Source organism: Macaca nemestrina, chromosome 11 (genome assembly GCF_043159975.1).
Source record: "Macaca nemestrina isolate mMacNem1 chromosome 11, mMacNem.hap1, whole genome shotgun sequence".
Lineage (NCBI taxonomy): Eukaryota > Metazoa > Chordata > Mammalia > Primates > Cercopithecidae > Macaca > Macaca nemestrina.
In genome coordinates, this window is record NC_092135.1 from 106,321,254 (window position 1) to 106,343,316 (window position 22,063).

Below are 22,063 nucleotides of genomic sequence, written 5' to 3' on the forward strand. Positions count from 1 at the left end.
TGCAGTGGTGCAATCTCAGTTTACTGCAGCCTCCGCCTCCTGGGTTCAAGCGATTCTCCTGCCTCAGCCTCCTGAGTAGCTGGGACTACAGGTGACTGCCACCATGCCTGGCTAGTTTTTGTATTTTTAGTAGAGACAGGGTTTTGTCATGTTGGCTAGGCTGGTCTTGACCTCAAGTGATCCGGCCGCCTCAGCCTCCCAAAGTGCTGGGATTACAGGTGTGAGCCACCATCTCTGGCCCAAAACACTTTTAAAATTTATTAAAATCTTGTTAATGAAAGAGGAAATGGATGCTCTAACAGTTATGAAGAGGTTACCAGTCAAAAATCTGAAAAAAGAGTAATAAGTTTATTTTTAAAAATTATTATTATTTTTTGAGATAGAGTCTCATTCTGTTGCCCAGGCTGGAGTGCGGTGGTGCAGTCTTTGCTCACTACAACCTCTGCCTCCCAGGTTCAAGTGATTCTCTTGCTTCTGCCTCCTGAATAACTATAGCCACCATGCCTGGCTAATTTTTGTATTTTTAGTAGAGACGGGGTTTCACCATGTTGGCCAGGCTGGTCTCAAACTCCTGACCTCAAGCTTCCTAAAGTGCTGGGATTACAAGCGTGAACCACTGTGCTCAGCTGAGTAATAAGTTTAGATGAGAGGAGGAGAGTGCAAAACACATTTTATTTGACAATTTTTTTTTGGATGTAAAGTTTAAAATGTTAAAACAATTTGAATTTTGTAAGAAGCCAAATATCTAACAATCTGAAGAATACTACATTTAACCAGTATGTTGGACATCAAAGGGCTTTAAATATGTTTATGGCTGGGTGCGGTGGCTCACGCCTGTAATCCCAGCACTTTGGGAGGCTGAGGCGGAATGTCAGGAGTTCGAGACCAGCGTGGCCAACATGGTGAAACCCCATCTCTATTAAAAATACAAAAATTAGCCGGGCTTGGTGACCGGCGCCTGTAATCCCAGCTACTTGGGTGGCTGAGGCAGGTGAATCACTTGGACCTGGGAGGCGGAGGCTGCAGTGAGCCAAGATCATGCCGTTGCACTCTAGCCTGGGCAACAGAACAAGACTCCATCTCAAAAGAGAAAAAAAAAAATCTATTTTCCAAAGAGTGAAAGACCTGTGGCCTTTTGGAAGAAAATATCAGTTCCATGTTTAATTATTAATAACATCTCTAATTTTTTGCTTTCTCATAAAAAGTATCAGTGGTATACAGTCAACTTCTTAAGACTCTGGTGAGAATTAAATGAGATAGTATGAAGGCACGTAAAAAGAATTTACATTCCTTTTCCTTATAATCCCAATCTATCCTATTAAAAAAACTTACAGGTATTAATATTAAAATGAGTCATTGGCATGTCATTATATTGAGGTAAAGACTAGTTGAATTTATCAGCAAAAAGCCACCAGAGAAACAATGATTATGTGTCTTCTATTCTAATTTATGTAGATCTCTATTCCTTTTACAAACTACAGTATAGGTTATAAAATCTTTTACTGAAAAATCTTAAAAATCTTACATGAGATGAAGATATTTATTGCCTCTTTCTTGATGTTAACTAGAAGCAATTTTTTTTTTTCTACCACCTGAGTGACCTGACACCGGTTATCTTATGTGAAAATTGATTTTTATTTCCCTTGCCAGGAGAGCTCACATGGTTTGGATTCTAACTTCAATTTGGTCAGTAATAAATTGCCCAAGCCACATGGGCCTCCCCTACTTCATGAGAATCTCTTCTCAACAGGGCTGTTCTGGGACTGTGGGCTTGGATTGGGATGTATTTTGGGGGTAGCGCTGAGGGAAATTGGTCAAAAGCTCATTTTGAATAAGCTCCATGCCATCGGATTCTGAAAGGCTCCATGTTTCATTGGGCCTTCAAGGAGATTTGTGTAGAGCAGGGTCTGGGGCCCAATTCCAAGCTTGCCAGGAAGGTAGACTAGAAATTACCAAGGATCTCCACCCCAACTCACTGACTTTTGATGTGTAAGAGTGCAAAGCTCACCAGGGCCTCCCTCCCAGAGATGCTGGGATGTGGAGCAGCCTTTCCCCAGGTGTGAAGCCACAAAGTGGGAAGCATCTTTGACTTGCTCCTGTCCCTCCATCCCCACATATCCTTGGTCTTGCCAAGACCCAGCCATTCAACTTCCTTATCCCAGGGATTATCCCGCTCTCTTCCTGGTGCCACTGTTCCGGTCAGATCTTCATCATTTCCCACCTGAAGTATTGCAACAGCCTCCTAACTGGTCCTCCTTCCTCAACTGCACCCAACACCCTCCTCCCCACCCCCCACTATCCATTCTTTTTTGTTTTGAGACGGAGTCTCCCTCTGTTGCCCAGGCTGGAGTGCAGTGGTGTGATCTCGGCTCACGACAACCTCTGCCTCTCAGGTTCAAGCGATTCTTCTGCCTCAGCCTCCCGAGTAGCTGGGACTACAGGCATGCACCAACACGCCTGGCTAACTTTTGTATTTTTAGTAGAGATGGGTTTTCACCGTATTGGCCTGGCTGGTCTTGAACTCCTGACCTTGTGATCTGCCCGCCTTGGCCTCCCACGGCCATTATCCATTTTTTATACAAGTTTCCCAGAGTGCTATTTTTAAAAATAAAAATATGATCAAGTCCCTTATTTCTTAAAAGTCTTCACTGGCTCCCTAATCATTTACAAGATAACATATATATAATGACTAAACTCCTAAGCATGTGCATAGATAGAATATATTCTCTAATATTCCTTAATTCTTCCTTTAGTTCCCTTTTTGGTCTTCTTTCCTTTCACTGCAGGATCTACATCTTACTATTTACTTATCTATTTCCACCATGGTGAACTTTTTAAGAGCAGAAAATTTTTTCAGATGACACTCCTGTGGCTAGGATGTAGCATGGTGCTTGGCATCCAATAAACAGAAACGCAGAATAGTCATTAGCACTTAATTTTAATTAAAATCAACAGTTCAGGAGAAGATAAGGACCAGAATAGTGTTTAATATCAACTTCTGAGAAATCACATTTACAGAAAAGAAATAAAACAGGCCAGCAGAAGTCCAAAAAAGATGCAGCTTACATTATTGCACTTGGATGAAATATGCTATATTTAGAGTAGCATGATATTCAGGCCAGGCCAGGGGAGAAAGAGACAAATGGAGAGGACGAACCTCCAGGTAGTATTTATTCCGGATTCCAAACTCTCCTGTGGCCTAAACAATATTTAGTCTATTGGAAACATTCAGCAAGCTCTTTACAAAAATGACTGCAGTATCTTCAACACATTTGAGTTGCACTCATACTTTGTTCCAGTCATGTGCAAGTTTAACAGCTCTACCTCACAAAACGGGACATCTGTGACACCAGAACCTCCCTGTGCCCAAGGTCATGGACAGGAGGGGAAGGAAGTGAATTTCTACTTTATGCATATTTTAGGGAACAATACTGTGCTATCATTTACCCTTTTGAGCAATCTTGATTTTGGTCATTTATAATTAGAACATGAGAAAAAGTGACAGTGAATACAAATCAGTACTAACCAAATCCTGAGGCTGGTACTAGAAAATAAAACAAAATTTTAAAAAAAGTCCCTTGCCACATTCACAAAGGTGGCAATAACTGTATATATAAGAAAAAGGCTGTAAACTTATAGAAAAGATAAACTCTGACTTCTAAACAAATTACAAAATTGATTTTGCCTTTATCCTTGAGTGTAATACAGAAAAATGTAAACCTATAGACCTAGTTACCAAAAGACACTTATCCTCCTCAGCCCAGTTATGAACTTAAAGTTTGGCCTGAGCTAGTTTGATCTTCAAGTTTTCTCCAAGTTTGTCCATGAACTCAAATGTATTCAAGTAGTCAGAACGTTGCACACTAATGGGGAGGAAGAAAAAGAAAATTTAGTTTGTCTCTGATATGGTAGCAGGTAGCGGTAAAGTCCTAGAAATGCTACTTAAAATAGTATTCTCTTTGTTTCTGGAAGAAAACACATTCATGTTAGTAAGCTACAAAATTTATAGACAATGACTATGTTCAAGGTTCCTGGGGCTGACCCAGGCTCAGTACTCAGGCTCTCTAGGCAGCCTGCAGTAGAGACTCACCCACACATACTCAGTTAGGTTTCTTGCTATGTAGCTTTGGGGGTGAAATTATCACGGAGTTTCAGTTCAGACTAATGCTGCTGAAACCAAAATCATCCCACTTCTTCCTCATTCTTAAACATAACAAAACTTATTCAGGGCATAGCCAATCCTTTACCCACCTTCCCACAAACTGTTACATGTCCTTAAAAAAGGATATAATGTTATTATTTCTATCAGTGTCTTAAGAAAACAAAAGACAGGCTGGGCCTGGTGGCTCACGCCTATAATCCCAGCACTTTGGGAGGCCAAGGCGGGCAGATCATGAGGACAAGAGATGGAGACCATCCTGGCTAACAGTGGAACCCCGTCTCTACTAAAAATACAAATAATAATAATAATAATAAAATAAAATAAAATTAGCTGGGCATGGTGACACACACCTGTAGTCCCAGCTACTTGGGAGGCTGAGGCAGGAGAATCGCTTGAACCCGGGAGGCAGAGGTTGCAGTGAGCTGAGATCACGCCACTGCACTCCAGCCTGTGCGGAGCGAGACTGTGTCTCAACAGAAAAGAAAAAAAAGGAAAAACGAAAGACAGTAGACTGGATAACATAATCCTGCTGACAGGTGCCTATTAAATAGGCTACAAAGGTATTCCCCTGATAAGACCATTTCAAACACTACAATCTTGCTGAAAATTTAAATTAAGAAACACGCAGTGATCAAGTATATCCCCATTATGGGATATACTGATCCTACGTGGGACCTCTGTGGATGCACTGGTTGAGATATGGAGCCAATCCCCCCAGGATACTGGCTACCATGTTCTTAGAAAAATTCTCAGTAAACATATGGGCTGTCAAATATTTGCCCAAATATTGGTTACAGATACTTAAGGGACTATAAACAATTGCACACCTTAAACTTGTGCTGCTCACTTTTCTCATCGGTAAGTTAAAGAAAATAAAGGTGTAGAATAAAATAGCCTCTGAAGTACCTTTGTTTCTATTTGTCTATAATCTGCTTCTTAAAATTAAATAGAACCTTTTCATTCAATGATTGTCAACTAGATAGGATGTCAGCAAATTACAGCCCAGCACATGGTTTCGAACATAAAAGTCTGATTGGGGTGTTGCCACACTATTTGATTCTCTATTGTCTATGACTGCTTTTTTGCTACAATGGCAGAGGCAAAGTTGAGTAGTTGTGTAGTTGCAAAAAGACTATATGTCCTACAAAGCCTAAAACATTCACTATCTGACAATTTACAGATAATGTCTGCTGACTGCTGAACTAGATGATGAATAACAATTTATATATTTCCAGAAAGCACTGATGCTCTAAGCCCAATGAGGATAAGTGTTAATTTGACCACAGACGCTAGGGCATCTTATACTTACTTGGGTAAACCTTTAATGCAAGCGGCCAAGTCCTTGGTCATGAAGCCAGCCTCAATTGTCTCAATACAGACTTCTTCCAAAGCATTTGCAAAGAAGGCAAGTTCTTTATTGTTATCAAGCTTTGCTCTGTGGGCTAACCCTCTGGTCCAGGCAAAAATGGAAGCTAAAAGGGGGGAAAAAACCCAACACTCCCATCATCCCAGTTACAGAGGTTTCCAAATGTCTCATAGTTCCCAAAAACAGAATAGTTTTTTGTTTAAGTGACAGACTTCTTTAGATACTAACAACATGGGTCAAAAGTTTTAGGAAAGTTAGAAATATTTTACCAAACAGAAACTTTAAGAAAACACATTTTCATGGCATGGTACTAGTGCTTGAAACTTAAGGCATTTTCTAATTTGAAAAAGGTCACATTCTCTTCTATCTCTTGTCTATATTGGTCTCCTTTTTCCAGGCTGTAATCTCCTTTTAAAGTGCTATCTTTGAAACTGGTTGAAAGGATCTATGCCTGTGACTTATAGATTTGTAGCCTTATGTGACATTTCACTGCACCACGGGTAAAGGAAAATGCTTGTTGATAAATCTTCTCTGTAACCTATGTTCTCCCACAAAACAGAAAAGCATATATTTTATATTTTAAGAAGCATATTGAAATAGATCTTATTAGTAGAACAAATCAGCTACTTAGTGATGACTTTGCACACAAAACACTGAGAAGCCAAGGGAACACATCTGAGCTGCTTTGGAGATATCCTTTGGAGAGCACTCTCTGGTGAAAAATCAATGTAAACACCATCTTACCAATGGGATTGGTGGACGTCTCCTGTCCTTTCTGGTACATGCGGTAGTGACGGGTTACAGTCCCGTGGGCAGCCTCTGCTTCTACTGTCTTGCCGTCTGGACAAACCAGCACACTGGTCATCATGCCGAGAGAGCCATACCCTGTAAGTAGCGGAGCATGAAGCATTGGGTCCAACTGCATGAAGAGCACGGAGTCTCTCAGAAATGAGAGCATAAATGACTCTATCTTGATAGGTCTTAGTAAGCAAAGTAAACATGAGCACATGGAATCACCAATAATTCTGCCTTTCAGAAGGCAGGATCCCTGTTCCAGATGTCAGAGCCAATGGGTCTGGAAAGGCTGCATTTTCCCCTCACTTATCTCAGGGGTACCTACTCCTTGATGGAGGGCTCAGGGTCCAACTGCCTGCATTCCACTCTAGTTCTGTGGCTTTATAGCTACTGTGGCTCAGTTTTCTTATCTGTAAAATGGGAGTAATAACAGCACCTACTTCACTAGGTTGCTGTGGGATTAGATAAATATACATATATTCATAAATATATATGAAAACTATATATTTCTTAGAATAGTACTGGACACAGTGAGAGCTCAATCTATTACTGTTATTCTTATGTGCAATGCTCTGCTGCTCTGGGGAAATAAAGATGGATGAGAGCTGTCTCCTACCCTCAAGCTGCTCATACACTTGCTGGGACTGGGAAGAGAAGGCAGGTAAACACAGGATCGGTTGGATCCAAGAACATCCCAGTTGCCCTTCCTCGCTCTCTTTCATACCCTCAATACAACAATTCGTTTCTGTAGTTTCTTATTGAAAGAACCACATTACAACTCTTATATCTGTACAATTGATTTTCTTCTTTTCTCCATTTTTGCTACCTCCCAACATCACCTGTGAAGTTAATCATCAACCACGGAGTCATCACAAAGCAACAACACTCCTTCCTCTGTTGCATTCAGTACAAATGATTGTGAGGATGTAGAGAAACAGAAGCAGGGTAAGGAGAGTTGTGTGACTCATTTATCTGACATAAAAGTTATCTTTAACCAGGTTGATCTACTGATTTTCTAACTGAGAGGAGATGCTTAACACTGATAAGAGAAAGAAAAAGTAGAACTTCTTGGGAAAAACAAACATAATTAAAGTTAACAAACATTCATCTGGGGAGATTCAAGTTCACACAGCTACCATGGGCAACTGAAACTGAAGGGCAACTTGGCGCTGAGGAAACCAGGTGCTGTGTTTCTGTTGATTTGGCCCTTACCCCATGCATGAAACTTCTGGAATTTCTGTAAACAGTCCTAGGGTTCTTTGCTCAATGTATTTGTGTATAAGCTAAGCAGTAAACAAAAACACTTGTGTTTTTTGTTGTTGTTGAGACAAGAGTCCTGCTCTGTTGCCCAGGCTGTAGTATAGTGGCATGATCTCAGCTCACTGCAACCTCCGCTTCCCAGGCTCAAGAAATTCTCATGCCTCTGCCTCCTGAGTGGCTGGGACTATAGGCATGTGACTGCACCTGGCTAATTTTGGTATTTTTTTTTTTAAAGTAGAGATTGGATTTTGCTATGTTGGCCGGGCTGGTCTCGAACTCCTGGCCTCAAGTGAACCACTGCCTTGGCCTCTCAAAGTGCTGGGATTACAGGCATGAGCCACTGTGCCCGGCCAAACACATTTGTTTTCTATTCTACCAGAACAGCAGCTGGCAGAGGGACATGAGTAGGTCCTGCTGCTAGATAAATGAGCTTTGCAGGCACCAAAGCTTGGTTATGACATGATCAGGCTCCTCACTTTATCCCTCCTTCCCTGAGTGCCCTGGTTTTTTACATTTTCACCAAAGGACAAGGAAGGCAGGGAAAGGGAGTGATTTTTCAGATCAGGTAGGCTTTAAAACTTGAAGTGGGGAAAAAGGTTACGAGAGAAACTGTGTTAACATCTAAGGCTAGAGCTAGGAGTGTCAATCCACTCATTTACTTCCCTTGTGGTCTTGAGTAAATCACTTCTCTAGTCTGAGCTTCATTTCCTTAGCTGTCAGATAAGACAGTGGACCTGGAGTTTTAACATTCCATGATTTTACAGCAAAGGACTATAAAACTCCCCTCCCCAAATTAGAGAACTACCCTGGAATGACCCAGTTCCTACAGGCCAGGCTCCACCTCCGTACCTTGGGCCACAGAGTCCGACTGCACGTCACCATCATAGTTTTTACAGGCCCAGATGAAGCCTCCCTCTGATTTCATAGCTTGGGCCACCATGTCATCGATGAGCCTATGCTCATACCAGATCTTTTGGGCTTCAAATTGGGACTTGTACTGCCTAGGAAACAAGAGAGAAAAGAGAATAATAATAAAATTGATTTTGTTACGGATATCATCTGTTTGTCCCAAAGAGAAGATAGGACACACAAGCAGCAGCATATATTTTAGTGGAAGCAGCAGAAACTCAGGAATCTGACAGATATTGGCTCAAATCCTAGCCCAATCATTTTCTAGCTGTAAAACTCAATTTGACCATCTGTAAGAACAATTTTACCCACCTTGCAGGGAAGCTGTGAGAATTGAGACAGTAGAGTATCCCAATGACTACCTCACTTTTCAGTTTTCATTATACTATAGATCAGATTCTTGAGATTCAGCTTATTTTAAAAATGTATTTTTGAAAAGGCTGTTCTACTGCTTGGTGTCATTCAGGAAACTAAAACATATTCCGGACAGTTTCTGGGCTTGGTATAGATGGGCAGCAGGAGGAGGAATCAAAATGACTCAGGAACATTTTGGCCTAAACACCTGCACCTAAAGAGACTTATGCCAATCTTAAATATTAACACATGCTCACCTCCTGTGCTGTGGACGCCAGTGTTGTTATAAACTTAGACTTAAGCTCAAATGACTCCACTAAAACAGTTTTAAATTCTAACAATGGGCTTCAGAAAGCATGGAAATGGGTCTGACTTAGAAACTCCCACATGAAAAATTAGAACTTCCTATCACTAACAGGGTACTTTTATTTAAACATTAAAGAACCTGGCTCTGAAAAAAATTCATGTGGGGCCTTTATTTGAGAACATGTTTATCTTCTAAAAGCAACTCTGAGTGGTTTTGTTTCACTCCTGCTAAACCTCAGCTTTGCCCTTATCTTTAAGAGACAGTGATGATTTTCACTCAATTTCCCCAGAATCATAGGGACAGGGAGATACATACTCTATATGACAGATGTCAGCTTACTTGAGAATAAGGAAAATGTTAAAAAAGAACTATAGTTACTTGTCATATATCTCCTGAAAGATGTCTTTAAAACGCCCATCATATTTCTTCAGAATAGTGTTTTTGGTGCTCAGATACAAAGGCCAACCCTTAGACAGAGCCATTTGGAAGGAACTGTGTGCAAAATCTTCAATTGACTTATCTTGATTATACATCCCCATGGCAACACCACCACCCTCTGTAGAGGAGAAACCAATAAGAGGAAAAAAAGGGAGAAGAATAAATGTAGTGTAGTTGTAATAAGGGTAAAGTTACCTATCACAACCGAATGACCTACTTCTCAGCTCTCACATCTGGGACTAGACTTCAGAAGTCCCAGACAGGTTTCTAACCTGAATATTCTACAAATTTCTGAGGCATATAATGAGAGAAAAGCCAGTTCTAGATAAGGACATTCTAACTTGCTTTGGAAGTACAATAGAAATGAAAAAACATACAGTCTTTAAAATCCTGAAGATGCAGAAATACCAAAAACTGGTATGAAGCAGAAATACATGTAAGAAAAGGCAAATAATTTTGAAACTTCTTTTACATACTGATATGGTTTGGATATTTGTCCCTTCCAAATCTCATGTTGAAATGTGATTCCCAATGTTGGATGTGGGGCCCGGTGGGAGGTGATTGGAACATGGGGTTGGATCTCTTATGCATGGCTTAGCACCATCCCCTTTGGTGATTATGTGAGTTCTCGCTCAGTTAATTCACTTGAAATTTGGTTGTTTAAAAGAGTCTGGGACCTCCCCCTTCTTTTTCTCTTGCTATGTGATACACCTATTGTCTGTTCGCCTTCTGCCAAGATTGGAAGCTTCCTGAGGCCCTCACCAGGAACAGGTGTTGGAACCAGGCTTGTACAGCCTGCAGAACCACGAGCCAATTAAACCTCTTTTCTTTATAACTTACGCAGCCTCAGGTACTTCTTTATAGCAACGCAAGAATGGACAAACACACCTACCTTTACAATTCCCAACATCTATTTTAAACTTTGGGGGTACACTCAATCCTCAGTTATTGAGAAAAACTTGCATTTCAAATACTGAATGAAAATTCTTATAATCTCCTGGAGGATACTGAGCACTCCTCCTGTAGTTGGTAGAAATAAGTAGAAATAATTATGCTACATGTAATCACCGTCTTTTACAACTCTTATTGAACTCTGTTTAGATAGAACTTGAATCTATGCCAACGCTCAGGGTTAACTTGGGTTCAGGGTGAAAGGTGCTGAAGCCTGCAGAACCAGATTCCAATAAATGATATTATTTGGAAGAGGCAAGAAAAACAAAAGCTAGGTGAATGTTGGGGTTTTTTTTGTTTGTGTGAGTGCTTTCAACAACTTCAATAGTGAAGGAAAAGGGCCGACTAATTGTTTCAACAACTTGTGGGTGGGATTTACCATCAAAGGTAGCAGGGTAGCTGGGAAAGAAAAGGCAAAAAGCAAATGTTCCACTTTCACAGAATAAATACCCAGAAGGGCAAGAAGAAAACTTCAGCAAATATATAATGCAACCTCTTCCAGATACAAACCCTATCAGAGCAAAGGGCAGGATTATAAGCCAGGTGATTTGAGAATATTAATATTTAACGTATACAATTCACGCACAACAGATTTCTGCCAACCTTCTCTCTGTGCTTTAAGATAAATGCGTAATTATCTCCTTGCCTTTGCCGAAAGGCATTTCCAATTAAGTGGCTAACCCTTTTGTGCCTTTAATCATGCCACAGGAAGGCATGGAAGCAAATTACTTTTTTATGTCAGGTTTCGGGTTTTGCAAAAACACTGTAAATTCAGATTATGTTTTTAGGCAGCCACATAACTAACTTTAAAAAAGCAATAAAAATGTTATCTAAATCATTTGTTTTTAAAAAAAGATGAAGCTTATGCTACAGTCATACATACCTTCAAAGTTATGTACCAGGTATGTCACCTTTTGGGTTCCATCACTTGGTGTGTAGGTTATCTCTACTTTTCCAGGCCCAGGAACAACAAAATCAGTTGCTCTGTACTATGTAGGGGAGAAAAAGGCATAAAGAAAAAAAAAAAATACCCTAGCAGGAATTATAAGGAAAATATTCATACAATATAGACCTAGAAGATACCTAGACAAATAGGGCAGTATGTCAAACTTCTTTTTTTTTTTTTTTTTGTTAGGACATGTGGATGAAGAGGTCTAGAAGTTCCCCCAAATCAATAAATATTTATTAGGTGCCTATATGATGTACAGGAAAGTTTTCTGAGCACTGATCTGGAGAGGACAGAGAATAACATAAGCCACTTTCCTTTAGGAAGTTTACAACCCAGCCGGGCGCGGTGGCTCAAGCCTGTAATCCCAGCACTTTGGGAGGCCGAGACGGGCGGATCATGAGGTCAGGAGATCGAGACCATCCTGGCTAATACGGTGAAACCCCGTCTCTACTAAAAAATACAAAAAACTAGCCGGGTGAAGTGGCGGGTGCATGTAGTCCCAGCTACTCGGGAGGCTGAGGCAGGAGAATGGCGTGAACCCGAGAGGAGGAGCTTGCAGTGAGCTGAGATCCGGCCACTGCACTCCAGCCTGGGTGACAGAGCAAGACTCCGTCTCAAAAAAAAAAAAAAAAAAAAAAAAAAAAGGAAGTTTACAACCCAATAAAGACATATACAAGTGAAAAGCAATGTAAGAGCTTTCAAATGCCAAAAGAAAGTATAGACCCCCCCCCCCCCAAAAAGACTATAGGATGACAGAAGAAAAGAGGTGACCATGGCATGGAAGCCAGGGAAGTCTCCCTAGAGGGTGATGATAACAATACTAGTTGTAGTACTGAGGTAGCTAATGCTTTGTCCTTACTCTATGCCAGACGCTTTAAGTGCTTAACTTGTATCACCTCATTTGATTCTTACATCAGCCTTACAAGGAGGGAACTATGATATAGTACAAATACTGCATCCAGGGTCAAAGGACTTGAGGTCTGGTCCGTCCTTAGGCCATCGGAGCTCGGTCTCTTATGGTATCATTGTTACTAGTGTTATAGGACTTGTTCATATGGAGCAATCAAATCATTCTGGGAGCAGCTACAATGGGATGATGATGATTTTTAGGAAAGGGCTGTTCAAGGACAGACACCTCCCTTATGGGCCTCAGCTACTGAGTGGAATAATATGCCTGGCATATACTAGACATCCAGAAGTCTTTGCTGCATTGTATCTTCTTCAATGACTTGAATCAGATACTTGCAGAGTTAGGTACCAGCAGGCGCTGGCCACATCTATATGTGTAGAGAAATACTAATAACAGGCTGGGCGTGGTGGCTCATGCCTGTAATCCCAGCACTTTTGGAGGCCGAGGTGGGCGGATCACAAGCTCAGCAGATCAAGACCATCCTGGCTAACACGGTGAAACCCCGTCTCTACTAAAAATACAAAAAATTAGCCGGGCGTGGTGGCGGGCACCTGTAGTCCCAGCTACTCAGGAGGCTGAGGCAGGAGAATGGCGTGAACCCAGGAGGCGGAGCTTGCAGTGAGCTGACATCGTGCCACTGCACTCCTGCCTGGGCAACAGAGCAAGACTCCGTCTCGGAAAAAAAAAAAACAAAAAACAGAGAAATACTAATAACAGTTGGTCAAAGAACAGCAAGTAACAATGAAGATTAAATACCTACTTTACACAGAACTTTGTTGACATATAAAGTCTGTAAATTAAATATGAGTGGTAATTTATTACTATTTCTGAAAAGGGAGAAACTGAGGCACCAAAGCACCATAAATGCATTGTATAGGTTTATGCATATTTAAACAGTCTGTGAATCGACCTGAGGTTTGAAATTCTCTTTCTGGACTTTAATAAGTACAATGGCCATTTTTACAAATAACTGATGCCAAAATAAAAACAAAACAAAACAAAAACAAAGGAAGGCCGGGAGTGGTGGCTCACGCCTGTAATCCCAGCACTTTGGGAGGCAAAGACGGGCGGATCACGAGGTCAGGAGTTCGAGACCTTCCTGACCAACATGGTGAAACCCCATCCCTACTAAAAACACAAAAATTAGCCAGGTGTGGTGGTGGGTGCCTGTAATCCCCAGCTACTCAGCAGGCTGAGGCAGGAGAATTGCTTAACCCAGGAGGCGGAGCTTGTAGTGAGCTGAGATCACGCCACTGTACTCCAGCCTGGGCGGCAGAGCGAGACTGTCTCAAAAACAAAACACAAAAAGGATACACACACAAAAAAGGCACGACTGAGCCCGAAAGAATCTAGGGTGATGTTTGCAAGATTAGCGAGTTTGCACCACTGCCATCTACCTTCCCTTGCCTGGGCCCCTGGGAGCTATTTCTGAAGGCTCTGGCCAGGACGAAAGGATAGTTTTAGCCACAGGGTGGAACAAAGTTAACTGATCCCTCAAGGACTAAACTGTTTACCCTCAACACACTGTTTTCAATGATGGCTACATTAAAACCTCCGGATTTCAACATCAGAGATTCCTGTTTTAAAGGTCCTTTTAAGACATAAACTACTTTCTGTGAAAGTCTGAAACCTCAGTTTCAACACTGAACTTTGATTTTGTTTACTTGGCAGTTTTTTGCTTAATTTGGCAACAAGCCTACTGGTACAGAAGTAAAGAAGCAATACTGTTTTTCCAAGCAGGCAGGAATGCTTTAGTAAGGCTGCTTTCAACTACCGAGTCAGTTTTTTTTTTTTCTTTTTCTTTTTTGAGACAGGGTCTTGCTCTGTTGTGCAGGCAGTGGTGTGATCATAGCTCATAGCTGTAACCTTGAACTCCTGGGCTTAAGGGATCCTCAGGCCTCAGCCTCCCAAATAGCTGGGACTATAGGCACATGCCACTCCACTCAGCTTTGCCTACTCACTTTAAATATGAATAAACAATAAAACTGGCTCTTCCATGAGCAATTGATGTAATTATTGAAATACTTTTCATTTTTGTAGAGACAGGGTTCTGCTATTCAGGCTAGTCTCAAACTCCTGGCCTCAAGCAGTCCTTCCAACTTGGCCTTCAAAGTGCTAGGATTACAGATGTGAACGATGGTACCCAGCCAGTTTTTTCTTTTATGCATGATGGGATCATGTTTAATACAATCTTTGGTGGTTCTCAAGTTTGCATATTAGATTCACCTAGGGAGCTTTAAAATGGCTAAACCCCATGGAATTCAGATTTCAATTTGTGTAGGGTGGTACTCAACATTGGAACTAAAACAAAGAAACAAATCAAGCAAAGCAAAACAAAACGACCAAAAACACTTGTAGGGGGATCCTATTGTGCAGCCAGTGTTGAAAACCACAGATCTGGTTGAACCATATGAAATTACAAACATAAAAATGGCAATATCCTATGGTATAACTGAATAAAAGGATAAAGGAAAAAAAACAGCATGTTTGAAAAAATGTGTTGAGATGGATGCCTATTTGTAAGTTTATTTGTATTTGCCTTTAGCTAAATGTGTGTAAATATACAGTTATACATATATGCATTGATCAATTTTGTACTTTGCTTAATGGGTGTAGATACCAAAAGATAAGAATAAAACACATATAAGTTGGAAAGTCTGGGCCATGAAAAAAGAACATGGAAAATCAAATTATTGCCAACATAACTTACTTGATCCCCGTAAGCATGACGACCTATGATGATAGGTTTTACCCATCCACTCACAAGCCGGGGGATATTTTTGCAGATAATGGCTTCTCTGAAGACCGTGCCACCCAGAATATTTCGTATGGTGCCATTTGGTGATTTCCACATTTGTTTCAACTTGAACTCCTCAACCCTCTTCTCATCAGGAGTGATAGTGGCACATTTGACGCCAACATTATACTTCTTTATAGCTTCTGCAGCATCCTTGGTGACCTGGTCGTTGGTGGCATCACGATTCTCTATGCCTAAATCATAGCTAGAAAGAGAAAAATTAGAAGCAAAATTTTTCAGACAAACGGATAGTTGTAACCTATAACTATAGTGATGGCATATGGAGCTCATTATGCAGAAAGTGAAGGCTCCAAGTATACCAAAATCTGCCGAGTTTTAGCATTAGCACACCCTAAACACAGAACATGGGTGCCAACTAAAAAGAGAACTAAGAGAGGCTAGACTGCTGGGCCACCCCTCCTCTTGTAATGGGAAGCTGTCTATCAGGAAACTGAATGGAAACCATCAAACTCTGCCCTTTGCCTCCTGTTTTTCAACAGATAGAGGAAATAACGGCCGGGTTTCTCTCCATATAATTAGTATAATTAAGTGTAAGCCTAAGAGCCACCTTTTTCCCTTAGTAAATATTGTTCTTTAAAAATAGAAGGGGGTGGGAGGGCTTAAAGGATTTTTTGTATTTTGACATTAAAGTGGTAGGAGGTAAAGATGTGACAGTTGATGCCAAAAATGCTAATGGCTCCTTCATTAATGCCAGTCATAAAATTAGCCTTTCCCTAATTATTGTTATTATTATTATTTTTGAGACGAGTCTTGTTTTGTTGCCCAGGCTGGAGTGCAGTGGCATGATCTCGGCTCACTCAACCTCTGCCTCCTGGGTTCAAGTGATTCTCCCGCCTCAGCCTCCCAAGCCGCTGGGACTACAGGCATGCGCCACCAGGCCCGGCTAATTCTTTCTCTAATTCTTGAGCAAGTGCTTGTTCTGGAAACAAGCCTACAGTTTATTGGGTAAGTAATGGAATCATCATGGTTTTGTATATACCAGAGAGTTATAGCTTAATATACACCAACACTAAGATTGCAGGTCATTCAGAGCTGAAAGAATGTTGGGTTATCCAGGGAACATAGAAAATGACTGCAAAGCTTTATTTGAAGCATGTAACAGTTTGTTAAAAAGCAAGAAAACAAAATAATGTAACAATGTATTCTGTTCTCCAGGGATTTAAAGAAAAGTTTTTCAGCTCTTAAAACTTGCTGAACTATTATGCCTCTAGATTTCTTTTTGGTTCCTTTATCTTCCTTTCTTAGATCTCCTACCCAACTCATGATGCAAACAAAGAGATAGTAATCTTGACTTATTTCCAGATAAAAATAATTCCCAGCTGCTTCGACTTTAGGTAAATCATATAAATCTAGCGAAGTCATGTCCTTTGTTATCTTCTTGCACAGGAAATGCTGATCCAATCCCAACTCTAACAGGAGGTATGATCAGTAATTTTCAAGTTCCTGGGAACCATTTCTCATGAGGACAATCTACCAGCAAATTAGTAGATTTTTTGCTTGTCTTCTTAACATTTCTAACAAGATTAGAAAGGAAGGAACAAATTACCGGGACCACTGTCCAGCCTACATAAAACAAACTATCTGCTCCATTCTCCTCAAAAAGAACCAGTCAGTGATAATCATAGCAATTTTGGAAAAATTTAAAACTTGTTTGAGCCTCCAAAAATTATCTAGTCTGCAGCCACCAACTTTTTTCCTCCTAGTCATAGTGCCTCCCCTTTAAAACTCCTCATGATTCTACACTAAAGAGCCTCAAAGCATCTTTGCAGCCATTATAAGGACAAGAACCCTGCCAGTTCACCTACTGTCATGTAAAGTCCTGAAACAGGAGTTCCTAAAATGCTGTTTTTTTAACCTAGTTGGAAGATATTTTTATGCCTAATTTCTTTTATGTTTGGTTGACTTCTGCAAGCATTTATATCTTATGATTTCAATATAGACATCAGCAGCTTAGGTTTAGAATAATTAAAAAGTATGTTTAATGACATTATGTGAATTAAATGTCTCCACTCAATCAGGTCCTTAGGACAAATTTTGATGGCTAATTCTGGGCTGAGGCAAACACACTTAGAGTTGCCAATAGTTTGGCTGAAATGTGTTGCTCAATATTTTACTATGCCAGTCTTCAGACACTTTACCCTTTAAAAAATTCTATCTCTACCTAAAGATACAAAGAATAGAAGCAAGTTTATAAAAAGCACAGCGAAAAAAATGAGAGAATTACATAGACGTTTGCATCTGTCCCCAAGCACTTTACACGCAGGGCAAAGAGACATAGGATTTAAGGGAACTTTTGCTGGAAAGGAGGGGTTCAATTAAGTAACTTCATGAATTCTTTCTGCACTACAATTAGATGAAAAGGGCAAAAGGTGAGGAATGAAAAGGAAACAGGTCCATTGACTAAGCAGAGTGATAGAAAATTGAGTTTGAAATGACAAAACTGTGTTAACTGCATTCAGTTTACTGTTTCTTACATCCTCTCTTATTTCCCTTTTCTCAATACATTGTACTACTCTTAGCCACTGCTTTGTTACAAATGAAACCTTCACAGGAAACAGAAGGTTAGAAGAATCTGAAAATCATTCTTTCCCTTATAATTCTTGACTTTTAGATGATAAATCAAGTTTTTCTAGCAGTATGTTAAAATTAAAATAGAAGATTCATCTGAATATATTTAGGCTTAAAACAAACTTTATTCACAAAACACAGCTATATCTATATAAAAAAAGCTAACTTCACCTCAAAATAATTCAGATTACGTTCTTTTTTTTTTTTTTTTTTTTTTCCTGTTTCTCCTTCCCTTTTGTTTTTCTTTTTTTTAAAGTGATGGGGTCTCACTCTGTTGCCCAGGTTGGACTTGAATTCCTGGCCTTGAGGGATCCTCTTGCCTCTCCCTTCTAAGTAACTGCGACTTCAGGTGTGTACCACTATGCCCAGCGAATTATACTTTCTGAGTTTGCTACACGGAGGGGTAACTCATTTACCTATGTAGATCCAATTCCACATAGGGAAAAATGAGTTTCTCTTTAATCAATTCCCAAATGATTCGTGTCATTTCATCTCCTTGCAGCTCTACCACAGAACCGCCACTGATTTTTTTGGACATTTTGACTTCAATAAACCTAAAAAGAAAAAAAAAATACATGTCTTGTCATTTATTTCATTATAATTGGGAAAGTAAATATATAAACAACGTGGTGACTACTAAAAGAACAATTCATGCAATTCAATTTATGCGCAGTTGAGGTAACAGCAATTCTATTTACCATTAGAACTGAGTATCTTCTCTGTACAAAGTATTGTGTTAGGTTTCACATGTGGTTTCTGAGCTAGCCCTCATAACAATCCTAAAAAACGGACATCATTTTCCCATTTTACTTTGTTAAAGGAAAAAGAGCTTTCCCAAGGCCACCTAGCTGGAGCGTGGGAGAGCCTGACTCTATAACATGCCCTTCATAATGCAATCATTATTCTCAACTACTGGTTTGTCTTATGAATGAGATTATTTCCACAATCTCATGTTTATCAAACACTTCAGTCCAGCTCATCATTTTACTGGGCTCTCAAGATGAGCAGAGTGGTGAGTGCTAGTATTTCCCCTCTTTTAAGAGGCTGTTTTTGTTATTTAATAAAAATAACTAGCCATGAGGAGATTCAACTGGTTCTTGTGACCCATATTTAGGGAAACTTTAAGTCTAAAGGCGAGATGAAGAATTCCCCGGGGGAACTGTTTTCCTAGAGATAACTCAGACATTCGAGATGTGGGGCTAAATACAACAAAGTGATTTCTCAATTAGAAGAATCTCTATACAGTAGGGCCACTGCCCAGGACCAAAGCATGTCCCTGTCATCTTCTTCTGGCTGTTCACAGGCAAGGGTAAGCTGCTAGTGAGTGGGACAGGACAATCTGTGCATTGTCCTAGGAAGACAGCACTTTAAGGATAGGGTGGTAGCATACACAAATCAATCTGATTCTGCGAAAGTGCAAGGGTGGACCCTTTGGAAAAAATGAAACTGTGAGGCTTCAATGAAGACCATGTCCCAGCTTGTCCTTAGAGGCAGAAGCAGCCCTGAGCCTGCTAAAAGTTATCTATTCCTTCTAATGATGCTCTAATCGAAACTCTTTTTTAATCCAACTACACAGCTACAAATTGCTTTTATTCTCTTAAGGACTAAAAAAGTCAAGAGAATTGACTTAAAAAATTTATTAGGTAAGAGGCCTAAAATAATCTTTCTTTAAAAATTGAGCTAAAGTAATTTGGTCTTTAAATAAAAATATAATGATTAGTAGACAGTAAGCCTCAGTTTCTCGACAAGCCTGGATGTATTTCCAATCCCCAGGCCCATTTTCACTTTCCAAATTTGCAATTCTAGAATTTTTCTTACTAGTGTTTAGGAGATTCCTTTGGGGAACCTTCTGGAACTGAACTAGACTAAAAAAAATGAACAGAATGGTGTGGATGAGCCAATTACTTCCCATATGTAATGTCAAGTATAATTTGTAGTACAGCTGAAAGCACATGATTCAGTTCATGTTTGATTCCACTGTCACACTCATCCTTATTTTAAAACAAAGCAAAAAAGGAGGCAGTGAACTTATCTGGTTCCTGATACTACACTTCCATGGCCATGCCCCTATATAGTATGATGCAACAGTCATGACATGGCAATTTATCATTGATGGCAAATACAGTTAATAAAGGTCAAATATTGTACCTAAAATGAAAAGACTGATATCTTTTTAGTTCACTATTTCCTTCTCAGTTAAAGCAACTGTATTCTCTACAATAATCTTTCTTTATCTCATAATGCATACCTCAAATGCTTCAGGTTTTCCTCACATTACTTAGCCATGAAATTTTTACCATCTTTTAACTAAAACAGTGAAGCTTTTTTGTTACTACCATGTGGAACATAATTGTATTTCTTCTGGATCTGATTTCTGTGGGATGGGCTTGAGGCCCCACTGGACTGACTTCTCCACCTTTTTTGCCCCTCAAGATTTTGCCTCCACCCCAACCCCAACTTCAGAAGGAAGGGCTGTTCTAAGACCAACAGGCACCAGCTCATTTACTCTTAAGCTGAATCCTATCTCCTAACATACTTGTGCAATTCCAGAAAATAAACCTGGAATAACAATACAGAATAACGAAAAAAAGAGCCATTTAATATTATTTTCATCAACCTCAAATTTTTGGCCAGATTGTTTTTTGCCGAGTTCATGAACTACAATAATTTCTGGGCAAAAATGTTCTCTTGCAGAGAAGGCACTGGATTAAAAGAAACAAGGAAGCTGTTGGAATTCGTTGTTGGAAATATTCCTCACTCACTCCGTTGCAGTGCCTCGGCCTGCCCCCAAGACCAGTTAAACACTGTACTGCCACATCAAAGAAAGTACAGAAGAAGGGAGGAAATTGCTAATTCTCACCTTGACAGTGAATGAATTTATCACCCCAATTCCTCCCAGTCTTGCAGACTCAACTGAATGTAGTTTATCTCCTAAAACAAAACGAGGAATAGAAAGTGTTAACATACAGAACACTCACAGGAGAATTTAGCTGTTTTTAATACCTGCCAGACAGCCCAGTTTATCTGGTTTCAAGTACAGTGCTGAGTGTATTTGGAGGCACAAAGGCCAGTTTTAGGCCCCGTAGGCACTTCCCAAATAAAGGTCACGGGAGCACAATTATCTCTGCGTGTCCCCGCTTCGCTGCCCGTCAGCAGGTCTTGGGGTTTGCACGTCCTTGCTCTTGGCCTGCACCCGTCCTTATGGCCGTTGTGCAAGAGGGCTGCAACCACGGCTGGATCGGTACCTCCTTCCAGGTCTCCACGCCCGCCCCTCCCCTCCTCTCGCTGGTGCTGGGACTTTTTAAACTCCACGCACCCGGAACTGGCGGGGGTGTTTTCCCCAGCCCACTCTGGCCCCGTGTGGCCTAGCGACCCCTCGGAAGGCCGCTGGAGCTCCGCCCCCTCCACGCCCCCTGGCGGGCGCGAGGGATCAGCCTCAGGGCTATTCCCCGCCGCCTGAGTTCCCTGCAGACGCCCGTCTTCGGCTTAACAGCCTTCTTTGCATCCAGCCCGCAGCTGCTGCACGTTTTCTTCCTCCTACACTCCAGGCTTAGTCTTCTACATGCATTCTTGCAACCTCCACCCCTCGATTTTCCAACTTAAGTGCAGACATGATTTTTCCCCTTGTCATTGCATCCAACTTCCCCACCGCCCAATTTCTCCCTCCCATGCCCAAAAGCAGGCCTTCTGCATATCCAAGCATCCAGCATCCCCTCCTACCCCTTTTTCTTTTCCCATTCTCATTACCTGGATTTGTTCCCTTCTTTGCCAGCAGGCCTCGACTCCCTCCACACCCAAGATCTGCGCTTTCTTCCTTTACCCCATTCCTGCCTTCTGGGGAATTAGAACCACCCCACCACAGCCAGGGACCGGGGCCGCCTCTCGGAGCCAGAGGTTACCTGCCGGGATGCTATGCTGGCGAGGAGTTGGGGCGCCACAGCCGCTCACAAGCTCAGACTCACAAACACAGCCTGGCAATCCCAAACCGGACTCCCAGTGCCTCGGCTTCTGAAGTAGACTCTGCAGAAACCCGGGACCATAGGGCGGGTCCGAGCTTTTCCTCTTCCCTGCTTTGTCCCCTCCCAGGCCCCGCCTCCTCAGCCCACCTCCCCCAGCCCCGCCCTCGACACGCCTCCAATCGCCAAGAGTCAATTCCCGTGGGGTGGGCGGAGTCCGCGAGAGGGGCGTGGCCACAGCCAGGGATAGAGACTCCATGGTGCCGCTTTCCCGGTGATCCTGTTGGGGGAAGGGGTTTCCGCGCCGCAGTGATTCAGTC

At 41.2% G+C, this 22,063-nt stretch overlaps 1 protein-coding gene across 4 annotated transcripts; it reads right to left on the reverse strand.

The window, feature by feature from the left end:
- Positions 1-2,921: 2,921 nt before the first annotated feature.
- On the reverse strand, positions 2,922-21,881 carry LOC105467989 (isocitrate dehydrogenase (NADP(+)) 1). Of its 4 annotated transcripts, none has more exons than XM_011717842.3 (10): positions 21,687-21,881; positions 20,648-20,718; positions 18,204-18,341; positions 15,112-15,403; positions 11,426-11,531; positions 9,532-9,709; positions 8,433-8,584; positions 6,273-6,413; positions 5,472-5,634; positions 2,922-3,863 (listed from the first exon to the last, which is right to left on the reverse strand). In XM_011717842.3, exons 3-10 carry the CDS (start codon positions 18,323-18,325, stop codon positions 3,773-3,775), a joined length of 1,245 nt encoding a protein of 414 aa, XP_011716144.2. In that variant the 5' UTR covers positions 18,326-18,341; positions 20,648-20,718; positions 21,687-21,881; the 3' UTR covers positions 2,922-3,772. The 4 variants fall into 4 exon arrangements, with proteins under 4 accessions (XP_011716144.2, XP_011716147.2, XP_011716146.2 ...); XM_011717845.3 differs by lacking the exon at positions 21,687-21,881 and adding an exon at positions 21,535-21,557; XM_011717844.3 differs by lacking the exon at positions 21,687-21,881 and adding an exon at positions 21,104-21,124.
- Between the last annotated feature and the right edge of the window lie 182 nt (positions 21,882-22,063).

What these genes read in the sequence shown, in the direction of transcription:
- LOC105467989 (XM_011717842.3), bottom strand. Translation starts at nt 18,325, where the DNA reads ATGTCCAAAAAAATCAGTGGCGGTTCTGTGGTAGAGCTGCAAGGAGAT. An exon ending in TTTCAGGAGATATATGACAA is followed by an intron (nt 8,585 to 9,531) that starts GTAACTATAGTT and finishes CTTGTTTCCTAG; the next exon opens with GCAGTACAAGTCCCAATTTG. An exon ending in TGCATTAAAGGTTTACCCAA is followed by an intron (nt 3,864 to 5,471) that starts GTAAGTATAAGA and finishes CCTCCCCATTAG; the next exon opens with TGTGCAACGTTCTGACTACT.